Here is a 23406-nt window from a genome sequence, read left to right as displayed (position 1 = left end):
TGCACGGGTTTATCACAATATCTGTATAATATTCCTATAAGGACTTAAAATAGTTGTATTAAATGGTATGCTTATATTGTCCTTATCCTACTTTATATGTTTTTAGTTTCCAATAATATTTCTATATCATTTCCCTTGGGATTTATGATTTCACTATGATAGGCTATTTGTCCAGTATCCCACTGAAATATGGTATGACCCCAGTTCATTGTCCTAAGATAAATAGCACAAACAAATCCTTCTGCCACATCAAACACAGGTGCACTTTGTTTCAGGTGAGATAATTTGGCCTTCAGTTCACGATTTTTTTCCCCCACAGCAGCCATTTTTGACATGGAATAGCAGGTGTTCCTAAATGAGGCTCTGTTCCATTTAGGTGTGGCAGAGTGTTTGCGGTGAAGCAGCATGAACAGCATCAGGACAGCAGGACCATGGCTCTGTTCAGTGGAACGGAACCTTCACTCCTGTCATCAAGGACACCTGTGTTTAAACTGCTATTTCATCTCAGAATGACCTCTGGGGGAAAAAGGCTGTTGTTTTAGTTCTTGCTTGTTATAGGCTATCACAAGCAGATGGCTTGTGATAGCCTATAACAACACATCCACCCACCCACCCACACGCATATATATATATATTTAGAGAGAGAGAGAGAGAGAGAGAGAGAGAGAGAGAGAGAGAGTATCATAATAAATCAGAAGTTATTTATTGATCCCTGAGGGGAACTTAGGAAAGTTGCAGTTGCTCAAAATCTCAGGAAAATAACACAAGAATAAGTGAAATTATATGAAATAGAAAAAGAAAAAACAAAAAACAAAAATTTGTGCATTAGAAATTTCTCAGAAAAGTCCTATTCCTATATATATATATATATATATATATATATATATATATATATATATATATATATATATATATAAATCCTACTAAGATAGATAAATAACGTAATGGTGAAAACCACAGAAACATTCCTGCCTGAAGAAATGCCAAGAAAAGGTAGAACATCGCATTTCTTCATAAATATCATAGAAAATGTGTGTGCTTTCTTTGAAGCGCTCCAAGAGGCGTCAAAACTAGTACGTACAATGTGGCCACCAGAGGGCGCTCTCCCCTGTACGTTTCTGCAAACACTCTCAAACTCAGAGTAAAGTTTACCTGGTCGACTACTGCCTCTACAATGATAAGCCTATCAGGCTGCTCACGCTGCTCCTCCCAGCTGGCTAGTGACTGTAGAATAGTGTGCTAGCTTTCTGCTCAGCACAGCACCGTGCCCGGACTACAAACGGGGGTCCGAGAAGGCTTGGAGACTACATTTCCGAGAATTCCGACAGCATGGCGGCCGTCATTGCGTAATCTCTGTGTTTGTTTATGCTGCGTTCCATTAACGTAGGAATTTAAAGAACATGTTATTAAAACATGAACTGCAAACGAAAAATCCACTACATGGATATGTCCTGTTGTGGCAGTTTATGAGTTATGGTAATTATGCAAGTCTTCACTTTTGTTCATGTCGAAAGAAGTGAATATTTTCCCCAGCATTTGTTTTGAGTAGCCTATTGGTGTGTTCTTAGCAGTGTCAGACTTCAGGAAGCCAGAAAATCGAGTTCTACTGACATTTACAACTGGCTACAACACAAACGTCGGCTAAATATACGCGAATGTATTGACACGGCACACTGGTGCACACAGCTAACACTCAGCTAGCACCTGGGCCTATGTGGTTAAAATCCTCAACGACCTCTGGGGGCCGAGGCAACGGGGTGAGGCTACAGTGGCCTATGCTAAATGGCGTACAGCCGCCATAACAAAATTGGCCTGTATGTTAGTAAAACAGCTAATTAGCTAACTAGCTAGCTAAGTCATTAGTTAACCAAAAGCATAATTCATCTGCGCCTGTAGCCTAACAAAGGGTAATTAAGTTAAAGAAAGTCCAAATATATAAACACAAACAACATAAAAAGAGCACATTTGTGCTACCCCTGTGTTCTCTCACTCCTGTAGGCACCGGACACTTATTGACAGCCTAACAGCAGTAACACAAACGTGTGCTGTCCTTACGTAGAAACAAAAGACATGATTTACCAGGAGCAAATAATGAAGCTACACAAGTTGCACATTAGCTTACTCTACTACGAGGGCCTACCATTAAAACACTTTTCTTGGTTAAACTTAAATAAGGCCAAACTAGACTAATGATATTGATAAGCTAGACTAATGACAGCTAATTGAGTGCATGGCGTAAATTGGCCAAGTAGAAACAACAAAATATTTTTTTTCAAACTTCTCCCTTTTTGTGTGTCCCCTTGCTGTTGTAAATTTGCCATACGTGGTTTCTTTCTAAAAAAAATATTTGCGAGTGTAGGCTATTTGCCACCTGGCTGCGGGGGCGAACAGCACTTTCAAACAGGAAACTAGAATGCCCCATCTTTCCCGTGGGTCCTGAACGCAGCATGGCTGGGGGGTGTGGATGCAGCGTTATTCCCCGCTGACTGGAACCAGTAAAGCATGGGACGGCGGTCCGAGCAGTGAGCTTCCCCAGACAGAACCAGTGCAAATTACATTAAGTTCCAGGCTTCCTCATCCTCAGCATCAGCATCATCATCATCAGTGTGTGTTTCTCGCGGCGGCGGGCAGTCCGGGTGACTCCAGATCAGCCCATGAAGGAGGATGGAGATAGAGAAAAGGACGAATGGGTTCGACTACCCGGAGAGAAACAACGCCAAGTCCGTTAACGGTAGGCTGTGAGGCGCAGAACCCGACACACGCAGCATCACACATCACTCGTTTTTCTCTATCACACACTTTCCATGCATGGTTGCCTGCACGGTAACACCACACACACCCTTGTTAGAACCGCTGCACATTTTTACCTCTCAGTCCATGCACCCATCACCACTGGATGATTTATTTCACACGAACTAAACCTCAAAGCTACTTTTCCCTAAAATGTCTTGACAGATGCAATGACACGGGAAACAAAAAATGTAAATCTCCATGCAGTTATTGTGTGAAGCCACCCAAAATTACATCTTCTTCTTGTCAGATGAGAGTTCACTGACTTTTCTGTCTCCATGACAAATTTCTCGCCCAGACCATAGTGACAAATCTGTGGACGTTGAGCAAAACCAGTGTTTACCTGGAAATACAGCTGGTTTGTGCTTGGAGTTGGTGTTTGTTTGCCCTTATGATGATGCATATGAAAGTTCTTCGCATGTGTTAATTTCTTTACTGTAAATAATTGTGGATTCAAATTCCCTGAAGTTAGATTTTTTATCCTTGTTCTCCTTCTAATCAGTGAGCTTGTTTATTGGCTGTGGTCGTTGCGCTTGCTGGGAACAGAGGTCGGAATGTTTTTATTTGGAGGTGCACCAGTCAGGCTTGGGGAGATCGTAAAAGGTGAACTTTTGAACTTGGAGAACGCCCTGGAGCCATTAGGTTTAGTCACAAAATCCGGTCCCGAAAAAAAAAAGGAAAAGATGGAAAAGATGGAAATGAAGGTGTGGGAAGGAGGGAGGAAAGCGAAGATAAGGCGAGGGAAAAGGTTGAAAAGTTTGAGAAGAGAAACTCGCCTTTTTCTTTTTAGTGTGCAGAGTGCAGCTGAAGTGAGCCGGCAGCCTCTGCTTGATCCTGGCTTGATGAAAACCAGTGTGGAGCTCCCAGTGGAGAGCGGGCTCAGCGCACAGCTCATCACGTCGACTTTGCGCTTTTATTTGACTTTTATTTCACCCAGATTGGCCAGTTGTAGCCTCATACAATACTGCGATGGCTGAAAGCGCACCGACACCCCCCACAATGCCTTGCTCCAGAGGACGTCAGTGTCTGTCCCAGGCGCCAGTCCCATAACGTGCCCCCATGTGGGTGACTGAAGATTTATTGACATTTCCAAGATTAAAATTCCTTTAACCAGACCGAGCAGCCTGCTTGGAACACTTTCTGTGTGGCTCATGTAAGTGTACTACATGTATGTAGTAAACGTGTGTGTGTGTGTGTGTGTGTGTGTGTGTGTGTGTGTGTGTGTGTGTGTGTGTGTGTGTGTGGTGATCACAGTGCAGATTAAAGTTTACTTTTGCTTAGGACTCATCCCCATCCAACAAGGCCTGTGGCTTGTTGCTGGAGTTTTCACCCAGCAGAGGCTCTCTAGCTTCTGGAATCTTGCTGTTGGCAGAGAGCTCTAATGATTCCTTATTCATACATACAAACAAACAAACAAACAAATAAATAAATAAACAAACAAATTAATAAATAAAGAATAAAGGGCAATAAAACAGAGGTAATTTTTTGTAGTCCTTGATATTTCAGAGCAACATGTAACACATGGATCAACCAACATAATTAATAAATGCATAAGTAGATATAAAACAAAGATTAATAATACATGCTGTTGGTTTGAAATTTCTGTCGTCTTGTCATGTTTTGTACATGGTAATGTTGATTAACAAGTTAAAAAAAAATCTGATCTTAATGTCACAGCTTTTTAGATTAGACTGTCTTTTAGCCTGTTGTCCATCAGTTTTACATATTTAAAAGATATGAAATTAAAAAAAAAAATCTATCTATCATCGGTCTGTCTGTCTTTCTACCTTTTTTGAGGCTTCAAATGAAAAATCATTTATAATTCACATTTGAAATCACATTTGGGACAACTCAAACTGGTTAACGCTTTTTGCATCTTGTTCATGGAATAAGAATAAATCCAAAGCCAAAAGTTTATTTAACTATTTAGCTTTGCAGTCACTAATGACTGTAGGACCTCACAACAGTTCAGCAGTGCAGTGTCCCTGTGGATATAAGGTGTCTATATAGGTAGACTTTTATTTATTTATTTATTTATTTTTTTAACATAAGCTCAATTTCTTATATCAGTATTTATTGTTGTAATATTTTGTAGGATTAATGCACATAATGCACATACTTTTGATGCAACTTATATAATGAACATACTTTTTTATTTGTAATACACACATTTTTTTATTTTATATTTTTCTCTATTTCTTATAATTTAATTCTTCTCTTGAGAATTTGAGCAACTGACCTCAGGGATCAATAAAGTATTTTGGATTCTGATTCTGAAGTGTTGACTGAGCGTATCTATCAGCTCAAATTGTTGCATATAAGAGCAGCCGCTCCCACACAGGCCGCAAAGCCAGCCAGCATTTCTTATCTGTAATTGCTCTGGCTTTTCCCCTAACCAGATTTTTGAAGAACAAACTCAGTTGTCATTGATCTCTGAATTGACCAAGTGCCAGGATTTTTTTCTCCCCCTCTCCGGTCAATGAAATATTCTTGTCTTAATGTAATTGGAGTCAAAAGGGGACTAAAACAGGTTTTCGAAATGTGTGATGTGTCTCTCTATCCTTTAGCCTAAGGATTTGCAGCCTGGCTTGGCAGGGGCAGGCCAGTTTTGTTTTTTAGAGGCCACTCACACTGGCAAGTTTGATCCGCGCCCAAGCACGATTGCCCTTAAAATCCGGATTCTTTGACCAGTGTGATCGCTCCGTATCGTGCTTGAATACAGTACACTTCCCCCGCTCTGGCACGGTTGGAGGGGGTGTGCTTCAGCGCGGTACGGGCGCGTACATGAGCACATGCACGGTCACGCACGCAGTGCGCGGACGTAAATCATGTAACTTTCCTCCTGCCTCTGCAAAACTGTTTAATGTGCGCAGCGCGATTACCGGCGAATGGCCGCGTTGCGCAATCAATAATCAACCATGTTGTCTGTGTCATTGTCTGTTGTGCTGCTGCAACCGCGTATAAACAAAAGTCGGTTTATAATGAAAGTACAGCAGTCTGTGTGCGGCGATCCGGCAGACCTGGTGCTGGCCGGCACCGCGTCGGCACCGGCCGGCACTGGCCGCGGCACCGCGCGGTGTGCGGCCACCCGGTCACCCGGTCTGCCGGATCTGACAGGTGCCGCTCCGGCTGTCAGTTGGACCTTTCTGAAGGAGGAGGAAGTTACCTGCGAAACTGTCAAGGTAAATAAACATCCCATGTCTGATTAAAAGGACCAAAAACGTTTTTTAGTTAAAAGGAAGACATGATGAATGTATTTGAACTACACTGATTTATAATGACGTCGGGCCATGCCTGTTGTTGTCGTATTTCAACGTGATGACGTGCACACCGGGGGCAATCGTGCTTGGGCGCATTTGGGCTTTAGGTAATGTGAGTGCAGGCCAGCCGGGGACTGGGGAGGGGGGGATTTTGGCTTTAGCACGATACGGGCTCAAACTTGCCAATGTGAGTGGGCCCTCAGTGTTTTTTTTCTTTCTCCCTGATAAAGTGAAAGAAAGTGCTTTGTCAGCCCCTGCTCTCTCTGGAGGTAGATGAACGGACTAGGGCTTTCCTTTCTCTTGGGGTTGGGGGGTGGGGGAGGTAGCGGGTGGGGTGGGAGGCCCGGGACAGGATGCAAACCCCCAACCTACCACCCTCAACCCCCCACGGTGACGCTGAATGATGAGTGAGGAGGAGTACAGTAGAGGGGGTGGGGTACAAAGGGAGGGGGGCGTCAGATGGTTTAGATAAGTTTGGAGGGATTTTTTGCTTGGCCGGTTTCAGCTCCTCTTCAGGAATTAAAGAAATCCATAATCAATTTTAATTTGTTTCATTTCGGAATTCGAGATCTGCCAGGTGCTTAATTCTGATCATATGCTTTAAAAAAGTCTTTGGAGGTCACCTGCTCTGCTGCTGCTAAGGCTTAAAATTGCTAAAACAATTTTAAAAAGGGGGATTATATTCTTTGTTTCCAGAAATCAGTTGGTTTTAAGAATTTTCTCTTGAAACAAAGGGAATCAAATAATGAGATTCCATCTCTTGCTTTAAGGCTGTGGATCAAATTCCTGAAACAAATGAATGAATGAATGAAGGCTTTATTTTGAACATGTGAAAAAAAACCAAAACAAAACACAATGCAAAAAAAACAAAAACAATACAGAATAGTTGAAACAACAAAACATGTCCAAAAAGGAGTAGAAAGAAGCATATGCTTATTTAAATTCTACCCCTTCTCCACTACTCGGTAACTACTGTATCAGTTTACTTCCATACGATTTATCCAATTTACAATTTTTTTTAAAAAAAACCATATACACATAAACAACGTGTTATCATATGATCATTTGTGCATTTTTACCCATAGTAAGAATAAATAATGTGAATAAACAAAAGAAATAATAAAGCAAAATAGACAAAAATAAAAATAAATAAATAAATAATTAGAAATCAAACTTCTCTGGTGTGTGAAATGAACTCATTGCAGTGCAATTAAAAATGTGTGTAAGAATTTGGCCCGAACCTTTGAAACAAGGGATAAAATCCTCACTGATTCAAGCTGATTTACTTTCAAAACAATGGATTTTTTTCACTCCCTGTCAGACTTTTTTTTTTTTTTTTTTTTTTTTTTTAAATAAAATTTCCTGATGTAATTGTTGGTTAAATCACTAGCAGTTAAATGAAGTGTGTAATCAGAGCCAGCGCTTGTTGGTGTTGGAAATGCAAGAGGCCAGGTGAAAGAAGCCCAGCCCAAATCTGTCAGTGTTGCATAAAATACCCAGAAATTGCTTCACAAAAAAAGCACAACTACCATGCATTTTGATTTTCCCACCTGACAGCTGAAATCCTTAATTTAAAGAAAATACAACCAGAAAAAAAACTTTCTGTACAGAAAACAGAAGAAAGTACTTTCTACTACTTTGAATCTTATCCAGAAAAACAAACCTGAGCAGATTCATGTGATTTCTTTCCAAAAGACAATGAGCAAATTAAAATAGATTAATGGAGGAAAAAAAAAAAAAAAAAAAAAATCAACCAGCAACACCCCCCACCTACTCCTAATAAAATTAGCAAAAAATGATTTATTGCCTTTGGTCATTCTCTGAACAGTGAGAAAATTCACTTGATTAATAATAATGATAATGATAAAAGTAATAATAATAATAATAATAATAATAATAATAATAATAATAATAAGGATGATGAATAATAACGTTAAAAAATAGCACAAAAGATTTGTAAAACATTTACCACAAAATAAAAAAAGAAAAGAACCCCAGAAAATCGGTTTAAAAATGAGCTAGCTTAGATGAGAAATGCAAATTTATTGAAAATATTATATAATTTTGTAGAGAATTGTTTCCTCTGCTTTTACTTCATCCAGACAAAGACAATAAGAGTCAAAAGCAAACGCTGCTGAATGGTTCTCTGATTATGTACAGGGCGGAAAAAAATTGAGCTGAAGGAGAGGATGAAATAGCTCATTTTGGGTGTTGTCATATAAGAATGTCCCATGGGAGTAATAATACTAGTAGTGTTGTGTTAAACTAGAATTGTGAGTAAACCAGAAGGCCAGTGCCGGCCAGGGAAGGTGTTGCTGTGGCTGCACGTCCTTCATGCTGACTTGATGCTGCTGTTTCCAGGCAACACACATTCCTGTGGTCATAATGAGGAGCAGCAGCAGAGCAGAGCAGGATGCACAGCAACAGCAAACCACAGCCACCACATGCACAACACGCCCTCGTCTTATGGGATCAGGACAGCGTCAAGTACCTGGAATTGCATTTTGTGCGTCATAAGAAGAGAAAGCCTTTATTGTCATTGCACAACAAAATTAGGAGCGCTGCTCCTGATCAGTGGATTTGATAAGACAGTTAAGACAGACAGCAAGCACATATCCAATAAATCTGGAATTAGCAGATGATGGCATTTCTCTCTGTGTCTCGGTGGAGGTAAACGCCTCATGAAATGGACTCTTGCTCTCTTGTTATGATGTAGTTCCTGTGGAAACAGGAAGTTTGGGCAGGACGTAGTGCAGGGAAAGATCATTCACAAGTGCAAACCAACAGGATCTCAGTTTTATTGGAAGGGATAGGTGGATGACAGGATTTTTTAAAGATTTATGAAGGTTTTAGTGGTTGCAGTTTTAATCCACACCCACTATTGCAGAATGATGTTGCTGTGTAAGATCCTTTGGATTAGCGGAAGTAGAAGTCATATGAGGTCATTTCATTGGGACAGTATAAGTTAGAGCTATATTTATTATGTTCATTTGTTGGCCATCAGGATGTGTAGTAATGGCCACCATGGCCATTATCATCCACTGCAACTACACAAACCAACAACTCTGGGCACAAAGCTGCTGTGTGTGGTTATGGCCATGACACAGACACATATTTAGAAATGATTTCGAAAATGCATGTTAAAAGATGTGTTAGAAAATTAAACATTTAGAAATCTTGTCAAATAAATAAAGTAATTAATTAATAAAATATAAGAAAATGACCTAGAGATGAGCAAAAAAAAAAAAAAAAAAAAACTATAAAAATTAGCTATGCTCTAAGGAAAATAACAAAAACTTGCAGAAAATTGGCAAATAGAATATTAGCATACATAAAAATACAGGTACCAATAAATAAATAAATTAATGAATTAATTAATGTACAGTAAAGACCAATGTGAATGTAGTTGTTGTGTTTGGTGTTGTGGCAGTTACATGTATAATTATTTTTAAATTATTAAATAATGCAAAATTGAAAAAATAATTTTAGAAAATGCAAGAAAAAAATAATTTATTATTTTATTAGCATATCTCCTACAGACATGGATGCAGAAAGAAAGAAAGAAAGAAAGAAAGAATCGTATTGTTGAATTTACCTTTTGAAACCTGAGCAAAGAAGAAATGACATGAACTTTAGCAAGAAATGAGCCAAAATAATCACAAGAAAATGTCCCTGAAAATTTGTAACCAAAAAAGTAAAAAAAAAAAAAAAAAAAAAAAAAGTAAAACATACAACTACCAAAAAAGCAATGTGCATTTTGTTGAGAGGGTGAGATGACAAACCTTCTCAGAATGGGAGTGATGGACACGTCGGGGGAGGTGGCACTGGGTGCCATGGGAACGGTGACCAGGGTCAGCGGGGATGTTGCTCTTGAAGCAATAATGGCCCAGTCTGTGATGACCTCCGTGTAACCCAGGAAAGTATTTACAGCCTCCACTTGATCCATGAGCTACAGGCTGGAGCAATTGAGGGCAGCACGGCCGCTTGCAGGAGTGTTTTGTTCATTGATCCGGGCTCGGCTGAGAGCAGAACCTGCGGGGACCACGAATCAACAGCTGGCATTGAGTATTTTGGGAGATGTTTGGGGGGGGGGTTACTGGGTGGTTAGGCCATAAACTATATTTTCAGGGGAATTCATTACAGTAAAGTAGTGGGGACAGTTGGTACAGTGACACTGCAGATCTGCGAGCCACGCTTTTGTCGAGGCTCTGTGATATTCAACACGTAGGCCAGCCACAGGCCGTAAACTTCTTCAATTTGAGTTTGAATTTGGGTGGAGGATGACTTTACAGGCAGTTGTAAAACACTGAACTTGGTATGTAGAGTAGGAATGGCTTTCCTGTGAAACTGTCTCTCTAAACAGCACCAGAGGATGCAGTTGTTGGGGGTTATAAAAGAGCAGCTGAGGGGTTTCAGCCCAAAAAAACACTTCAATCCATTTTTGGGGGAGAGGGGGATCAGCCATGCGAAATTTGTCAGTTAATTTGAACAACACTGTTGATTGTCTCTTGATAAATGTACCTAGTTTATGTATGGTGAGTCATAAGTCTAACAGGACGCTGTTTTGTAAGTACACGTGTTTTTTTTCCATCAAGTATTGGCTATTTGTTTTGGGAGAGGCCCTCAGATACAGTATCTTCGTCTTCCTCTCAAACTGACAGCTGAAGCTGAGAGTGAGGATTGTCAGAGGCAGAGTCTGCTAGTGTTTGGATGCACATGGCTCTTCAATGATTATAAGATAGGAAAAAAATGGGCTTTTTCCCTGCAAGATAATTGGTTGTTGAGGCACAGCCCATCGTCATTGATCTGAGACAGAGGACTAAACTGATGACTGATGACTGCGGTCATTTCACAGTCAACAGCCAAGACACACAGTGACTGCGTTAGTGGGATTCTGCTAAACACTTTACATTGGCTAAACCCCTCACTGCAGCTTCTCATGACCTCAACACACACACACACACACACACACACACACTGACAACACTAACACACATCTGTGGCCATCAACTTTATCTTTTTTTTTTTTTTTTTTAAACAAAGTGTTGATTTGCAGTTCATGTCAAATGTTAGTCTGTTCTATTTGCAGTTGAGGAATTTAGTTAATTAGCTAATGTGCAAATTGGCAAGAACTGATCAAAACTTTAGCAAAAAAATACAAGAAACCAGAAAATTAGCAAAGAATTAGCAACACTAATTACAAGACAATGCCCTGAAAATAATAATAATAATAAAAAATCAGTAAACAAAAACTACCTATATTACCACTAAATTAACAAAAGTGGAAAAAATAATTACAAATAATGCTTTGAAATTTAGTAAAAAAAAAAAAAAAAAAAAAAAAAAAAAAAAAAATACTATTAAATTTACAAAATGTGAAAAAGGGAAAGTAAAAAAAAAATACAAGAAAATTACCAAAAAGAAAAAATAGAAAGTAGAGAAGCCAAGAAGCAACTTAAACGGAACAAAATATCTGAATGGTAATGACTTTATTTATTAATTTATGATTATGTCATTCATGATGGAAGGTAAGCAGGCTGGCTTACCTCAATGTCTAGAGCCTAGATGGAACATGACAGGACTGCCAGGCTTATGTTAGATAATTACAGTGGTTTTAGTCAGTAAACATGAACTAGCAGGTAGAGCCAGGTGTTAGTGATGACATTAAGGAGGGCTCTGGTCATTCTTGTTAGCAGGAACCCCTGTGTTTACCTGCTGCTTCATTACTGCAGTGTGTCTCATTTGAACTGCCTGAGAATGTGACAGTCCCCTCATACGGAAATACCATTTTCAACCACTCTGCAAGAAATGATCTCCAAATGTGATCCTCTAGCTATTGATGAATCAGGCCTAGCATTAAGACAGCACAAAAAGTATCACAATGAATGATGTGGATCAGGGGTTTTCAAACTTTTTCATGTTTCTGACACCCATGTTGACTTTCAGTAAGCCACAGACCCTCAGCTGAAGTGATTTTGTCCCATAGGGAGTCTGCTATCAGAGATAGTTTGGTTTGTGGAAGCATTTAATAAGACTTAAAGCCTTTCATAAGCATTTAAATGCAAGACATCTGATCCAGCATCACTGATCGGACCTTTAAATAGATCATTTTAAGTTTTCCTTTAATTTAATTTATATTTTATATATTTTTGCGTTGTAATTTTTGAGTTTGTTTTGGTAATTTTGCTGCATTTTCTTGTATTTTTTATATTATCATTATTTTAATGACTATTTTTTTATTTGCAAATTTTAAACTAATGTTCAGGTCATTTATCGCTAATTTGCTGATTACCCGTTTTCCCCTGTTTTCAAAAGAAATGAAGTGAATTTGTGCAGGTATTAAATGGTTAAACTGTGTAACTGTTATACTTAAACACTTAAAAAAATGTGGTGAAATTAAACCAGAATGAAGAAAATGTGAAAGTACATTTTCATACATTTTCTGCATTCTAACAATTTCTAGCGAATGAAATTGTTGTGAAAGGAGAGGAATACAGAACAGGAGGGTGTCTCTGATCCTGCATTTGACTGTATAAACTGGCAGCGTGCCTTACAGACAAGTGAAAGAAGTTGTCATCGTTGTCATAGAGCCACTTCAAAATACATTTGCTCTGTAAATGTAAACTGTAGTTTCAGTATCATGAAACCCATGGCCAGTCTTTTAGTCAGAGCTGCCCTCACTAGACTTGATTTGACCAACCATGTAATCCGACCTTTAGATTATCCCAAATGACAGGGACGCAGTTGAATTTAAGAAACATGTCGGCTGTATGCTACACAGGCAGATGCCCCCTCATTTTTTTCCTCTCCTCACTTAGTGCTTTAAGATGATTATTATCAGATGGCTGCTCACCCTGAGTTTGCACAGTGCAGTACGCTATCCAGCTCTCCAAGGTAGTAAAACTCTGACCCCTGGTATGATGAAAGGGAAGTTGATCCTTTGAGCATGTCAAGCCGTGGTGACGGAGCCCCCACCCCTCTGACCACAGCGTGACCCTCAGACCAGCCGCCCGCCAGGATTAGCTAAGATAAAGACATACACTCATTAGTTTAACATAACATACAATGATGAGGAGAAAGTATTAAAATGCCTTAATGCCTACCGCAGTCAGTATTTGATCTTGATGGTCATATCTGTGTTGGGGCCAGTGGTATGGAGGTAAACAGAAAGGAAGGTAAACTCTGACCTGTGGTTGGTGATCATAACTCTCAATCAAGCCTCTAGTCCAAATCTCTAAATTATTCTGGAAAAAAAAAAATTATTTGGCCTTTTGTAGTTTAGGTTCATCAGCTCTAGTTTCTGCTAGTGGAAGTGAGAACTCCTGGATGTTTTCTGAACTTGAGTGGCATTCTCAGGCAGTACCGCGGGGCAGTGCGCTTTGTCAGCCAGAAGCGGCGGGGAGGACAGAGTAGACATTGTGCTGTGCTGTGTTACACAGCGAGGTCAAGGGTCAGGTGTAGAGGTCAAAAGGATGACGGCAGAGCAGCCTGTGGAGCCAACACTCGAGTTCCTCCGCAATCTGTCATATGCAATATCCACCGCGAGGTGCTGAGATGCTCCGTGCCCCCCTGTGGAGCTAAAGAGCGGGTAAGATTGCTAATCAGGCTTCGAGCCAAGTCCTCTTGTTACCTTGAAGAGAGGCTGCATGTGAGTGTTCCTGAATGGTTGTAAACAGGCTTGAGGATGTGATCGAGCGTTACTTGTGGGACGTGGCGTTAGGTAGCGCTCCTCTCAGATTTGGCAGGCTATTAACACCCACTAGAGGCAACATTGACCCCATAAGGGAACAGTAAGACTTTGAAAGCAGCCAGATATTTAGGGTGATACAGCAGCATTGCCCCTCCTTGTGCCAGGTGGTCGCATAACAGTGGAAATGTCGCTCCTCTCCACTTATAAATCCGTTATAAACCCATCTGCTCCTTCAAGGCTGTCTGTGGCCGGCAAGGCAGACTGAAGCTCCTTACTCTTCATGCTTGGCTGTCTCTGATGCCTGTCTGCAGGAGGGGGATGGATGGATTGAGTAGTGCCCAAGGGGTAGTCAGTCCTCTCCACTCTGACCTCTCAGCAGTAGAGGATTCATTTTGTCCTGCAACACAGTGAAGACAATGATCTATCTGTGGCTGCCATTTCCTCTCATCAATCTTACAGTCGGGAGTGGGTGATTGATTGATTGATTGAATGGAGAACTGATGCCACTCAAGTCACGACTGTATTGTTTAAGTGTAAATAGGACAGGATGTTGCACAAAACTTTTCCCATCTACGCCATTCTTTCATCAGTCAGAAGTGGTGATCTGTGAACCTTTGCTTTTTCTTTAATTTGAATTTTCTTTATTTTTTTTTTATTTTGCCTCCATCTTTGATGCTGTGGTGTTTCTGCACTATGCTTCCCAGAGATCAGCAGTCAAACAGTGTGTGCAGGAGTTGCTACTTCTTTTTCCTTGGATTATCTTTTGATGAAGTGTAGGTGGCGCTCTTTTCTTTGTGTGTTCAGCCATGGTCGCCATCAGTGCTCATGCCAAATATGTACTTCTTCTCGGTCTAGTCAAACACTTCAAGAAACGCATCACTTCCTTTCTCACGAAAGACTGACCACACATTGGTCAGCAGAACAGCAAATGTGAAAGTTTTAACGAGCTTTCACTGGCCCAGCTATTTGGTGTCCAGATTGTGCCTAAATCCATTTGAGATGGAATGTAGTTCATACCTGGCATTAAAATTAGTCTCGAGTGACCGCTTGTGTTTGGATACCACATCCCCACTCTATATGCAAATACTTACTACATCATTTCTGTTCCTGTGGCCGCACTCAAAATCAAAACAACAAATGGCTTCCACCACGCTTCCAAACATTATTTTTAGTGCATTCCTCTGTCCACTTGTGATTGGTTCACCCAGGATGGATGTTACTGCTAAGTCTGAGCAGCCTCATTGTTATGGTATATTGATTGGTGATACACAGTAGCAAAACTAATACAAAACTAATGTGTAAATTGAAAATCATGTGGTTTACTACTTTAAACTTGCTATTTACTTATTATTTAAACTATACTATTTATCCATGCAACATGGATAAATAGTATACACACACACACACACACACACACACACACACATATATATATATATATGTATATATGTATATGTATATATGTATATGTATATGTATATATATATATATATATATATATATATATATATATATATATATATATACAGATTACTCCTTGGACCATTAGTTGTTTCCTATTTATAAAAAATCAGCTAATTGTTCGGTCAAAGGGGAAGAGGGTGTATTGTCTGGTTTATACTGGACATGACAATAATGAGACTTTATCAGAACCTAGCAAAAGGTTTTGGGAAACTGATTAACTTGAATAAGATCTTAATGCAAAATTGATGCAAAAAAAATCCTAGCTCTCCATTTGCTTGCAGCTGATTGGTTGAAAAAACATGGTTTAGGTGAGGGGTGGCACCTGGGTAGAGTGTGCAGGCAGTACATTGTTATTTACAATACATACAGGCAAGCAGAAGAGGGTACGCCGCAGCTACCCTCCGTGTACAGAGATCCCACCATAGAAAGACAGCTGCAGTGTTTTGGGTGTGTGTACAGCAGCAGTGTGACAAAGCATCATGGACGTGTGAGAGACTGAGCAGGGAGATATTCTGGTAAGATGTTTTGCAGAACTTTGACAATGTTAGACATCAGATGTCATCAGCACCCCCACTTGCTTGCTGTGTTTGCTCTGGACAGTCTCCTGTGTGTATTCACACATGGGCTCAGCTGTTGGTTGGAGCTGGGAGAATGAAGTGTGGAACAACAAGGGATGTCACAAGAACTGATACTTCGGTACCAAGTCAATGCCAATAGTCAAAAAATATGACAGTACCTGTTTGTGTTTTACCCTAAGGGTTAGGGTTAGGGTTAGGCTACTTATTATTTCCATATTTTCCTCATGTCTCTGCTGGATACTGTATAATGTAAAAAGGTGTTATTTCTGCACAGATATTGTTTGTTTTAAATACTCGAAGGCTTAAATACTTGAATGGTCAACAGATTTTAATAAAGGAGTGTATGTTGAGATAAACAGGATTTTTTTTTTCTTTTCTTTTCTTTTCTTTTTTTTTTTTTTTTTTTACTGTAGTATCAAAACGGGTCTCAAGAATCACTGGTATTGGTATCAACTATTGAATTTCTGGTATCGTGACAACCCCAGGAACAACTGATGCGAACATTTGTGTTCCCACATACAGCTCCTATGGACCATGTTGGTATAACTTATGGAGTTCAGTGCATGTGTGGACGGGACTTAAGAAGTGTTTTTCAAAAAACATAAATGTCCTTTAGCCCAGGGCATGTAATGCTAGCTTACGTGCATGTGTTTGGAAAGAGAATGGTGGTGACAATCAGTGAAGTTGAGACAATGGCTGATTTGATTTTGGATTTTATTTTCAAGATCAAGTTTTCATGAAAAAGGAAATAACTGGAAGAGACAGACAAAAAACAAAACTTACACAGAAAGGCAAGAGCCTTGTGAGCTGCATTAGCTTACTATGACCACCATTGCAGCTGTATCAATTATCTATTATGATAAAATTCCTGTTGGAAATGCTGAGATTTGCTGCTTTGTGAGCCTGTTATCTCGTTTATTAACACAGGTGAACATATGTAGGGAGGGGGTGATTGTGTAAAGGATTTATTTTTATGTGTAACTAATAATGCAGTTTGTATAATTGTTTGCACTGTTGAGTTATTTGTCTGTGGCAGTTGTATGTTGGTGTGTGTGCAGTTTGTCTGTGTTGAAGTATGTGTGTTAGGGTATGTGCATTGTTGGGGGGGGTCATCAGGAGAAGGCTCAGTTCAAGACCCCACAGTCTGCCTCTGCTGGTATTGCACTGTGATTGTTGAACAAAGTATTCCCAAACAGCAATGAACATTAGTTGTTCAAATCTTGTGGTAAATGCATATAAAAATCAAACAGACACAAGACCGTGCTTTGAGTTTCCTTTTTTCACAAATGATATTTGTTTTTTGAGATAGACAGAAAATGAGTGCCTTTTTGAACTGCATTGAAGGCTAGCAAGAAGATATAGCACAGTGGTGAGTTTCTTTTCATTAAAGCTGGCAGTGAGCAGTTAGTGTTATGTATGGTTATTAATGATGGGAATCAACATTTTAATACAGCACATGCTGAAATTTACAGAATGTATCCTTTAATAGGCACAGCCAACAGCCAGGTCAACATGGCATGTAAATGTAGCCATTGTCTTCCTGCTTCTTCTCTCTTGTCATCATTTCCCACTCTGATCTGTGTTTCGGGCCAAGCTTTGTGGCTGGGCCTCAGTGTTGAGATAAGAGCAGGGCTGGCCAGGCAGCCTGGCAGGTAGAGGCCAACCTACTCAGATAACAGGCTGGCGTTGCCCTCCGCTGGCCATGCGGAACCCCGACCATATGGGACAGAAGACCCAGGACAGTGATGGACTGATATAGGGGATGCATGAATGTTGAGGGGGTACCGGCAGATGTGTGTGTGTGTGTGTGTGTGTGTGTGTGTGTGTGTGTGTGTGTGTGTGTGTGTGTGTGTGTGTGTGTGTGTGTCTGTGTGTGTGTGGAAGGAGCCATTCCTCAGCAGTGCTAATGGCTTTGATTGGGGGGGAAGGAGCTGGTACTGGGGACTTGGTGTACATTCAGAGTTCCACTCTGTTGCATGTACATTATCATCAAACCCCCTACATCGTGACCTCGTGCACAAACAACCAGAGCCATATGGCTCTTTCCACAATAAGGAATGTGACTTCTAGTATGTGGCTGTGGCAAATGGCTGATCGTATTGCAAAGATACATTACAAAATCTGTTTGGTTAGCATTTATTTATCATGGTCCCAATGTGTGATCACTCCTAATATTGGGTTTCTACAGCCTGAACCAGTGCAAAAGTTTGCTTGGTTCCTTTTTTGTGTTTAGTTTAAGGGTTGTAATGCCCAAATTGTGGTGACCCACGGCTTGTAAAGTCACATGGATGTACAAGTAGATTGTTAAGTGGGCAATTTTGGTAAGCTGTCATCTTCCCACATCAGACAAATCTGATTCCAGTCCTTTAGTGAAGCATGATTGTCAGCAGTCTTTGGTGTTCTTTATGTCTTTAAGAATACGTGAAGAAATAGATGATTCTGAGCATCACTCTAGACTTCATTTGTTATGCTAGGCTTTCCAAGCATGAGGAGCTTCTGGATATCAGATGACAACATCCATCTCCTTACACTCATAACACCCGGTGCTTTGGGTTTGTTTCCCGTGCACACAGAAAAATAAAGTTGCCAGCTTGAGCAGAACACAGTTCTTCAGAGTAATGCAATAGGAGACTCTATTCTGGTTCCACAAAGAATCTGTCAGACCACTTTTCTTTAGAGAACCATCTCATTAAATGCTTCAAAGGTGCCATTAAGAGTCAACACTTCTTTGAGGATCGAGCAATAGTTCTTCAAAGAAGAGAGAAGACAAAAGACATATGCAAATAGCAGTTAATTAAAAATAAAGGTGTTTACTGGAACTGAAAGTCGTTTTTTCATAGGGCTGTATAGGAGAACCATTTCCAATTCCACAAAGAACCTTTCATACTAAAGAATCTTTGAGGTGGTGGTGAAATTGTTCTTCTTACAACTGCAACCAAAAAAAAGTTTTTTAAAAGACATAGGCTAGTAGTTGACGGGTCTTTACTGGTCTTTATTTATTCTAAAGAACAATTTTAGAACCCTTCTGTGTGTAGTTGGATATGGTTGTATGGTGCCACCTGAGTTTAAATGGGGTTGTTCTGTCTTTTCCAAATAAGCCAAACTAAAGGATTGAATGCTCCAGATTTCAAATAAAATGCGCAGACATGCATGATGTGGATGCTAACTGAATCAGAGTCCACAGGTTTTCATTCCAACTGAACACCACAGCTGCTCATTTAAGCGATTATCACACCTTCAGCCAAGAAGGAGGGGCCAATCAGGGAAACACAGTTGTGATGTTTGGTTGGAATGAAAACCTGCATACACAATTGAGAACTACGAGTTCCCTCACTTTGACTTCCAAATGCCCTGCTCCAGTCTAACCAGCTTAGCCCATAAGGAAGGGCTGATACAGTACTGAACCACTCATGGTGAATTCTGTAATCAGCATGTATGGCCTGGTTTCATCCAGAGGAGAGGGAGCGGACAAGAGCTGGTATGTTATTTTGATGGGGAGCTGATTGCGCCGGAGGTTGCAGAGGTTTTAGAGGTGAAAGGTTAAAGATGCAGCCTTTCTTTGTCAACACACAATGGGCCACAGCGGAGTAGGCTCCGGCTGTATTGGCTGCTGCTGGAAGCCCTCCCAGCCTCAGGCTATAATGGTCAATAAGCTGTCATGAGGATTAGCAACAGAGACCACACACTGGAGAGCTCCATTCTTCTCTACCGCTGGTCCATTATCAGCTAACAGTGCTGCCTTGGAGTTCGGACTGAAACCAGGGTTAATCCTGCCGCTAGGAATGCTGCTGCTTAGAGTCGAGTGCTTGCTGAAGGAAAATTGGAAAATGATTTCTGTGAAAGGATTGATCGACGTTACTGTATCCTTTTCACAGAAATCACTGTCTAATTTGGTGTATTTATTGAAGAATGAACATTCCCAGTAAAATTGTTATCATGTCACAACTGCAGTTTGTTATCTGCCAAAATAATTGCAACATGATATTTTAACATCATGTTCACCTTAATATTAAGTTTCAACAGCTGTCAATTTGCTGATACTGGCCTTTCATAAGCCAGGCATGTTGTCCACTTTTGACATGATGGAGGCTCTTCCCTGATCACAGCTATAAAAAAACAACAATGAAGTTTTATTTTATTATTGTTTTAATGAGAAATGAAAATGCCCAATTCTCTTTTGTTTTGTTTATTTGTTTGTTTCTTTTTCTTTCTTTCTTTCTTTCTTTCTTTCTTTCTTTCTTTCTTTCTTTCTTTCTTTCTTTCTTTCTTTCTTTCTTTCTTTCTTTCTTTCTTTTTTCTGACAGGCCTAAGAGAATTTCATCTTTGTGTCCCATAAAGCTGTTTCAGGGGCTTTTCCTATTGACACGAGTCTCAGGCAGACACACACACACACACACACACACACATATATTTGCATTACACTTGTCAAATTGAAAGATACAAAATAAAAACAACATATTATCAACTTCAGCCTAGCGCTATCAGTATCAGCCTTTAAATCCATATAGGATGAACCCCTGAATGTAAGAGCAGACATACATGCCTGTCTGCACGTGTTTGTGTGTTACGCGCGAATGTGTGTGTGGGTGTGCTGAAGGCATAATGATTGGGGCACGTGTGTTTGAACAGAATGTGTGTGTGTGTGTGTGTGTGTGTGTGTGTGTGTGTGTGTTGCTGTATGCTCCAGGGAGAACATATGCCAGTGTTGATCCGGGGGCTGCGGGGTGGGGGCATCTGGCGTGTGTCGGGTCAGGGGTCTACAGCTGTTGATAGCAGGGTGGTACACTGACAGAGATAGGGGGATCTGACGCACCGACAGCCCACTTTGCACTCCTCTGTGTGTGAGTGATGGAGTTAGCCGGCCGCTGTGTAAGTGAGAAGTGGACTGGCGTCTCCGGATGATAGTTGGCACAGATGGCGGGGCTGTTGACGGAGTCGATATTGGGGGAAAAAAATATATAAATGGAGGAAAGAAGCCAAGGAAATAAATGACATGAAGTAAACAGAGTGCTTGTGTAGGGGTTAAACACAATATATTAGTCAGATGATATATAAAAAGGGATAGGTCACTCATCTTGAAAAATTTGATGTTCTTTCACTACACTGCAAAAACGCAAAATCTTACCAAGATTATTTGTCTTATTTCAAGTCAAAAATGTCTTATTTCTAGTCAAAATATCTCATTACACTTAAAATAAGACATGATCACCTCAGAAGTAAATTGTTTTTAGACAATTTTCACTCGTTTCAAGTGAAAATTCACTTGAAACAAGTGAAAATTTGCTTGTTTCATTGGCAAAATTTGCCAGTGGAAAAAGTGAAAATTCACTTGAAATAAGTGAAAATTAGCTAGAAACAAGAAACAAATTTTGCCAATGAAACAAGCAAATTTGTTTCAAGCAAATTTTCACTTGAAACAAGTGAAAATTGTCTAAAAACAATTTACTTCTGAGGTGATCATGTCTTATTTTAAGTGTAATGAGATATTTTGAGTAGAAATAAGACATTTTTGACTGAAATAAAACAAATAATGTAGCCCTTTGAGATGCCAACACCATCCTTTGTTTTGCCCTATTGTATTTCTACAACATTGCCTCATATTTTTCCACACAAATGCTTGGGTATCACTGAAGTTTGTAACTGTGTGTTACTTGTAAGTGTCTTACCATGAAGCAGAATAGATACTGATGGCAAAGATTGACAAACAGGATGAGACGCCTGAGCCAAACTTCGTCTAAATGTTTGCAAGGGCTACAAAATGTATCATGTACCTCTTCAAACACTTACTTCCAGGTTTGTTTCCTAGTGTCATGGGAATCAAGCCATCATCACAGGAATTTAAGACCAAAAGAAAAAGCCTAGAGATTCATGCTGCACCGCCGCACTGTAAATCAAACATCTGGAGGAAGTTTAGTCATTTAGGAGGTAAACATGAGTTAGACATGAGTGCTGCTGTAGGAAAAGTCAAGTATTGTGGTCATACAACCAAAATGCAGCCCATATCAGGTTCAGATAACTCTTCATGCTTTTTGTTCTGCTGGGTGGTTTCTATCTTTAGGCCTCAAATAAATGTTTTTATTATGTATTTGTTTGTTCATAAGCCACAATGTACATACAACTTACTGCACTTGCTTAAAAAAAAAAAAAACAGTTGGGTAGGAAACACAAAGAGACTTGTTTCCCTTGTGTTCCTCCAAGTCCAAGACAGCAGCAGGAATGCATGGCAAATAGGAAGCACCAATTCATAAAAAACAGAAAAAGACACCATCCATATCATAGAATCTCTCAAAAAGATCCAAGTCAACTTGACTGCTGTGCTTGATTGTCTTTGCAAGTATGACTTTGCATGGACTGTATGAGCTGTTTCCCAAAAAAAAAAAAAAAAATTGCAATTCTTATCAAATCAGCACCCAAAGATTGGGATTCACATTGAATGGGGGGACCCTGCTGGTTCCCATCCCTACTGTCAAATTATTGGACCCATAGGCTCAGTTGTCATAGAAGTGCACTTAGTGTCAGTGGTGATGATAATCATGATGGTCTAAATGTTTCAGTGGCTTTCCCACTCTGACAAGAATAGAATTTTAGGGTAAACACTGATTTCTTCTTCACTTTGTTGGCATGGAAATGGTCAGATTTAAAGACAGCGAGTATTGGCATCAAGAACCAGTATCAGCAGCTTCAATGTAAAAACCCATATCTATCAAACCCAAGCTTGTAATTGACAATAAGTTAGGGAAATATTAGCACACAGAATGAATGACTGAATAATAAAAAAATACATCTTGGGACAAATGTTCAACCACAGGAGAAGTTCATGTCGAATGTTCTATTTGAGCTCACATTTGAAATTCATGAGCAGCGCAGAATTGAACACTGTGCACAGTATCTGTTTTTCACTGGTGAGTATCTAATCTGTCTAAGCCACTGAACAATAAGAATGGAACGATAATCAATTTCTACCAGTGATGTCCCTGTATCATGTGTCTACATATCAAGGGTAATTGATATGATGCATGTTTACTGTTGGACAAGTAACTGACTAGCTTTTTGGTGTCATTTTTTTTTTTTAATTAAGTCATTTTACTTAAGTACAATTTGATTGAAGCCTTGTATATTTAAATCATATCAATTTGAGTTTACAGATTTTATAGATCTGTTGTGTTTGTGAGTGTGTACATGTCTATCTAGCTATCTAACCTTAACCTTTTGTAACCCAAGAGCTTGTGAATGGGCTTTTTTTTAAAAAAATTCATCCTTTTAACAAAATGAACATTATTTCTTTTCATTATTTATTTATTAATTGCTAATTTTCTAGTAATATTTTAGTTATGTTCTGTTTTTTGGGGGGGTGGGGTTAAAGTTTCTTGGCCTTTTTTTTGGGACATTTTGGATGTTTTTACCATTGTCTCAAATTTTTGGGCCGTTTCTTGCTAATTTACTTATGACACGTTTTTCCCATGTTTTTGAAAGAAATAAAGTGAATTTGCTCAGATTGCAAAGGGTTAAATCCTTATGAAAGGACACATGGAATCTGATTCCAATTTAGAACTAGTTATCTGACATTTAAATATATAATTTCAATAATTATAGATAGAATTTTTCACTAATTTAAAAAAAAAAA

General features: G+C 39.6%; 1 protein-coding gene across 1 annotated transcript in view; it reads left to right on the top strand.

The window, feature by feature from the left end:
• The first annotated feature begins 2610 nt into the window (after positions 1–2610).
• Positions 2611–23406, top strand: part of nr6a1a (nuclear receptor subfamily 6, group A, member 1a) — a 99810-nt gene continuing 79014 nt past the window's right edge. Inside the window, exon 1 of the mRNA XM_030059789.1 lies at positions 2611–2731. Within this exon, the coding sequence (XP_029915649.1) occupies positions 2665–2731 (67 nt within the window). The 5' untranslated portion in view covers positions 2611–2664. The remainder of the gene's footprint in view (positions 2732–23406) is intronic.

This window comes from Myripristis murdjan, chromosome 9, assembly GCF_902150065.1.
Source record: "Myripristis murdjan chromosome 9, fMyrMur1.1, whole genome shotgun sequence".
Taxonomy (NCBI): domain Eukaryota; kingdom Metazoa; phylum Chordata; class Actinopteri; order Holocentriformes; family Holocentridae; genus Myripristis; species Myripristis murdjan.
This window is presented reverse-complemented; position numbering and strand designations above follow the sequence as displayed.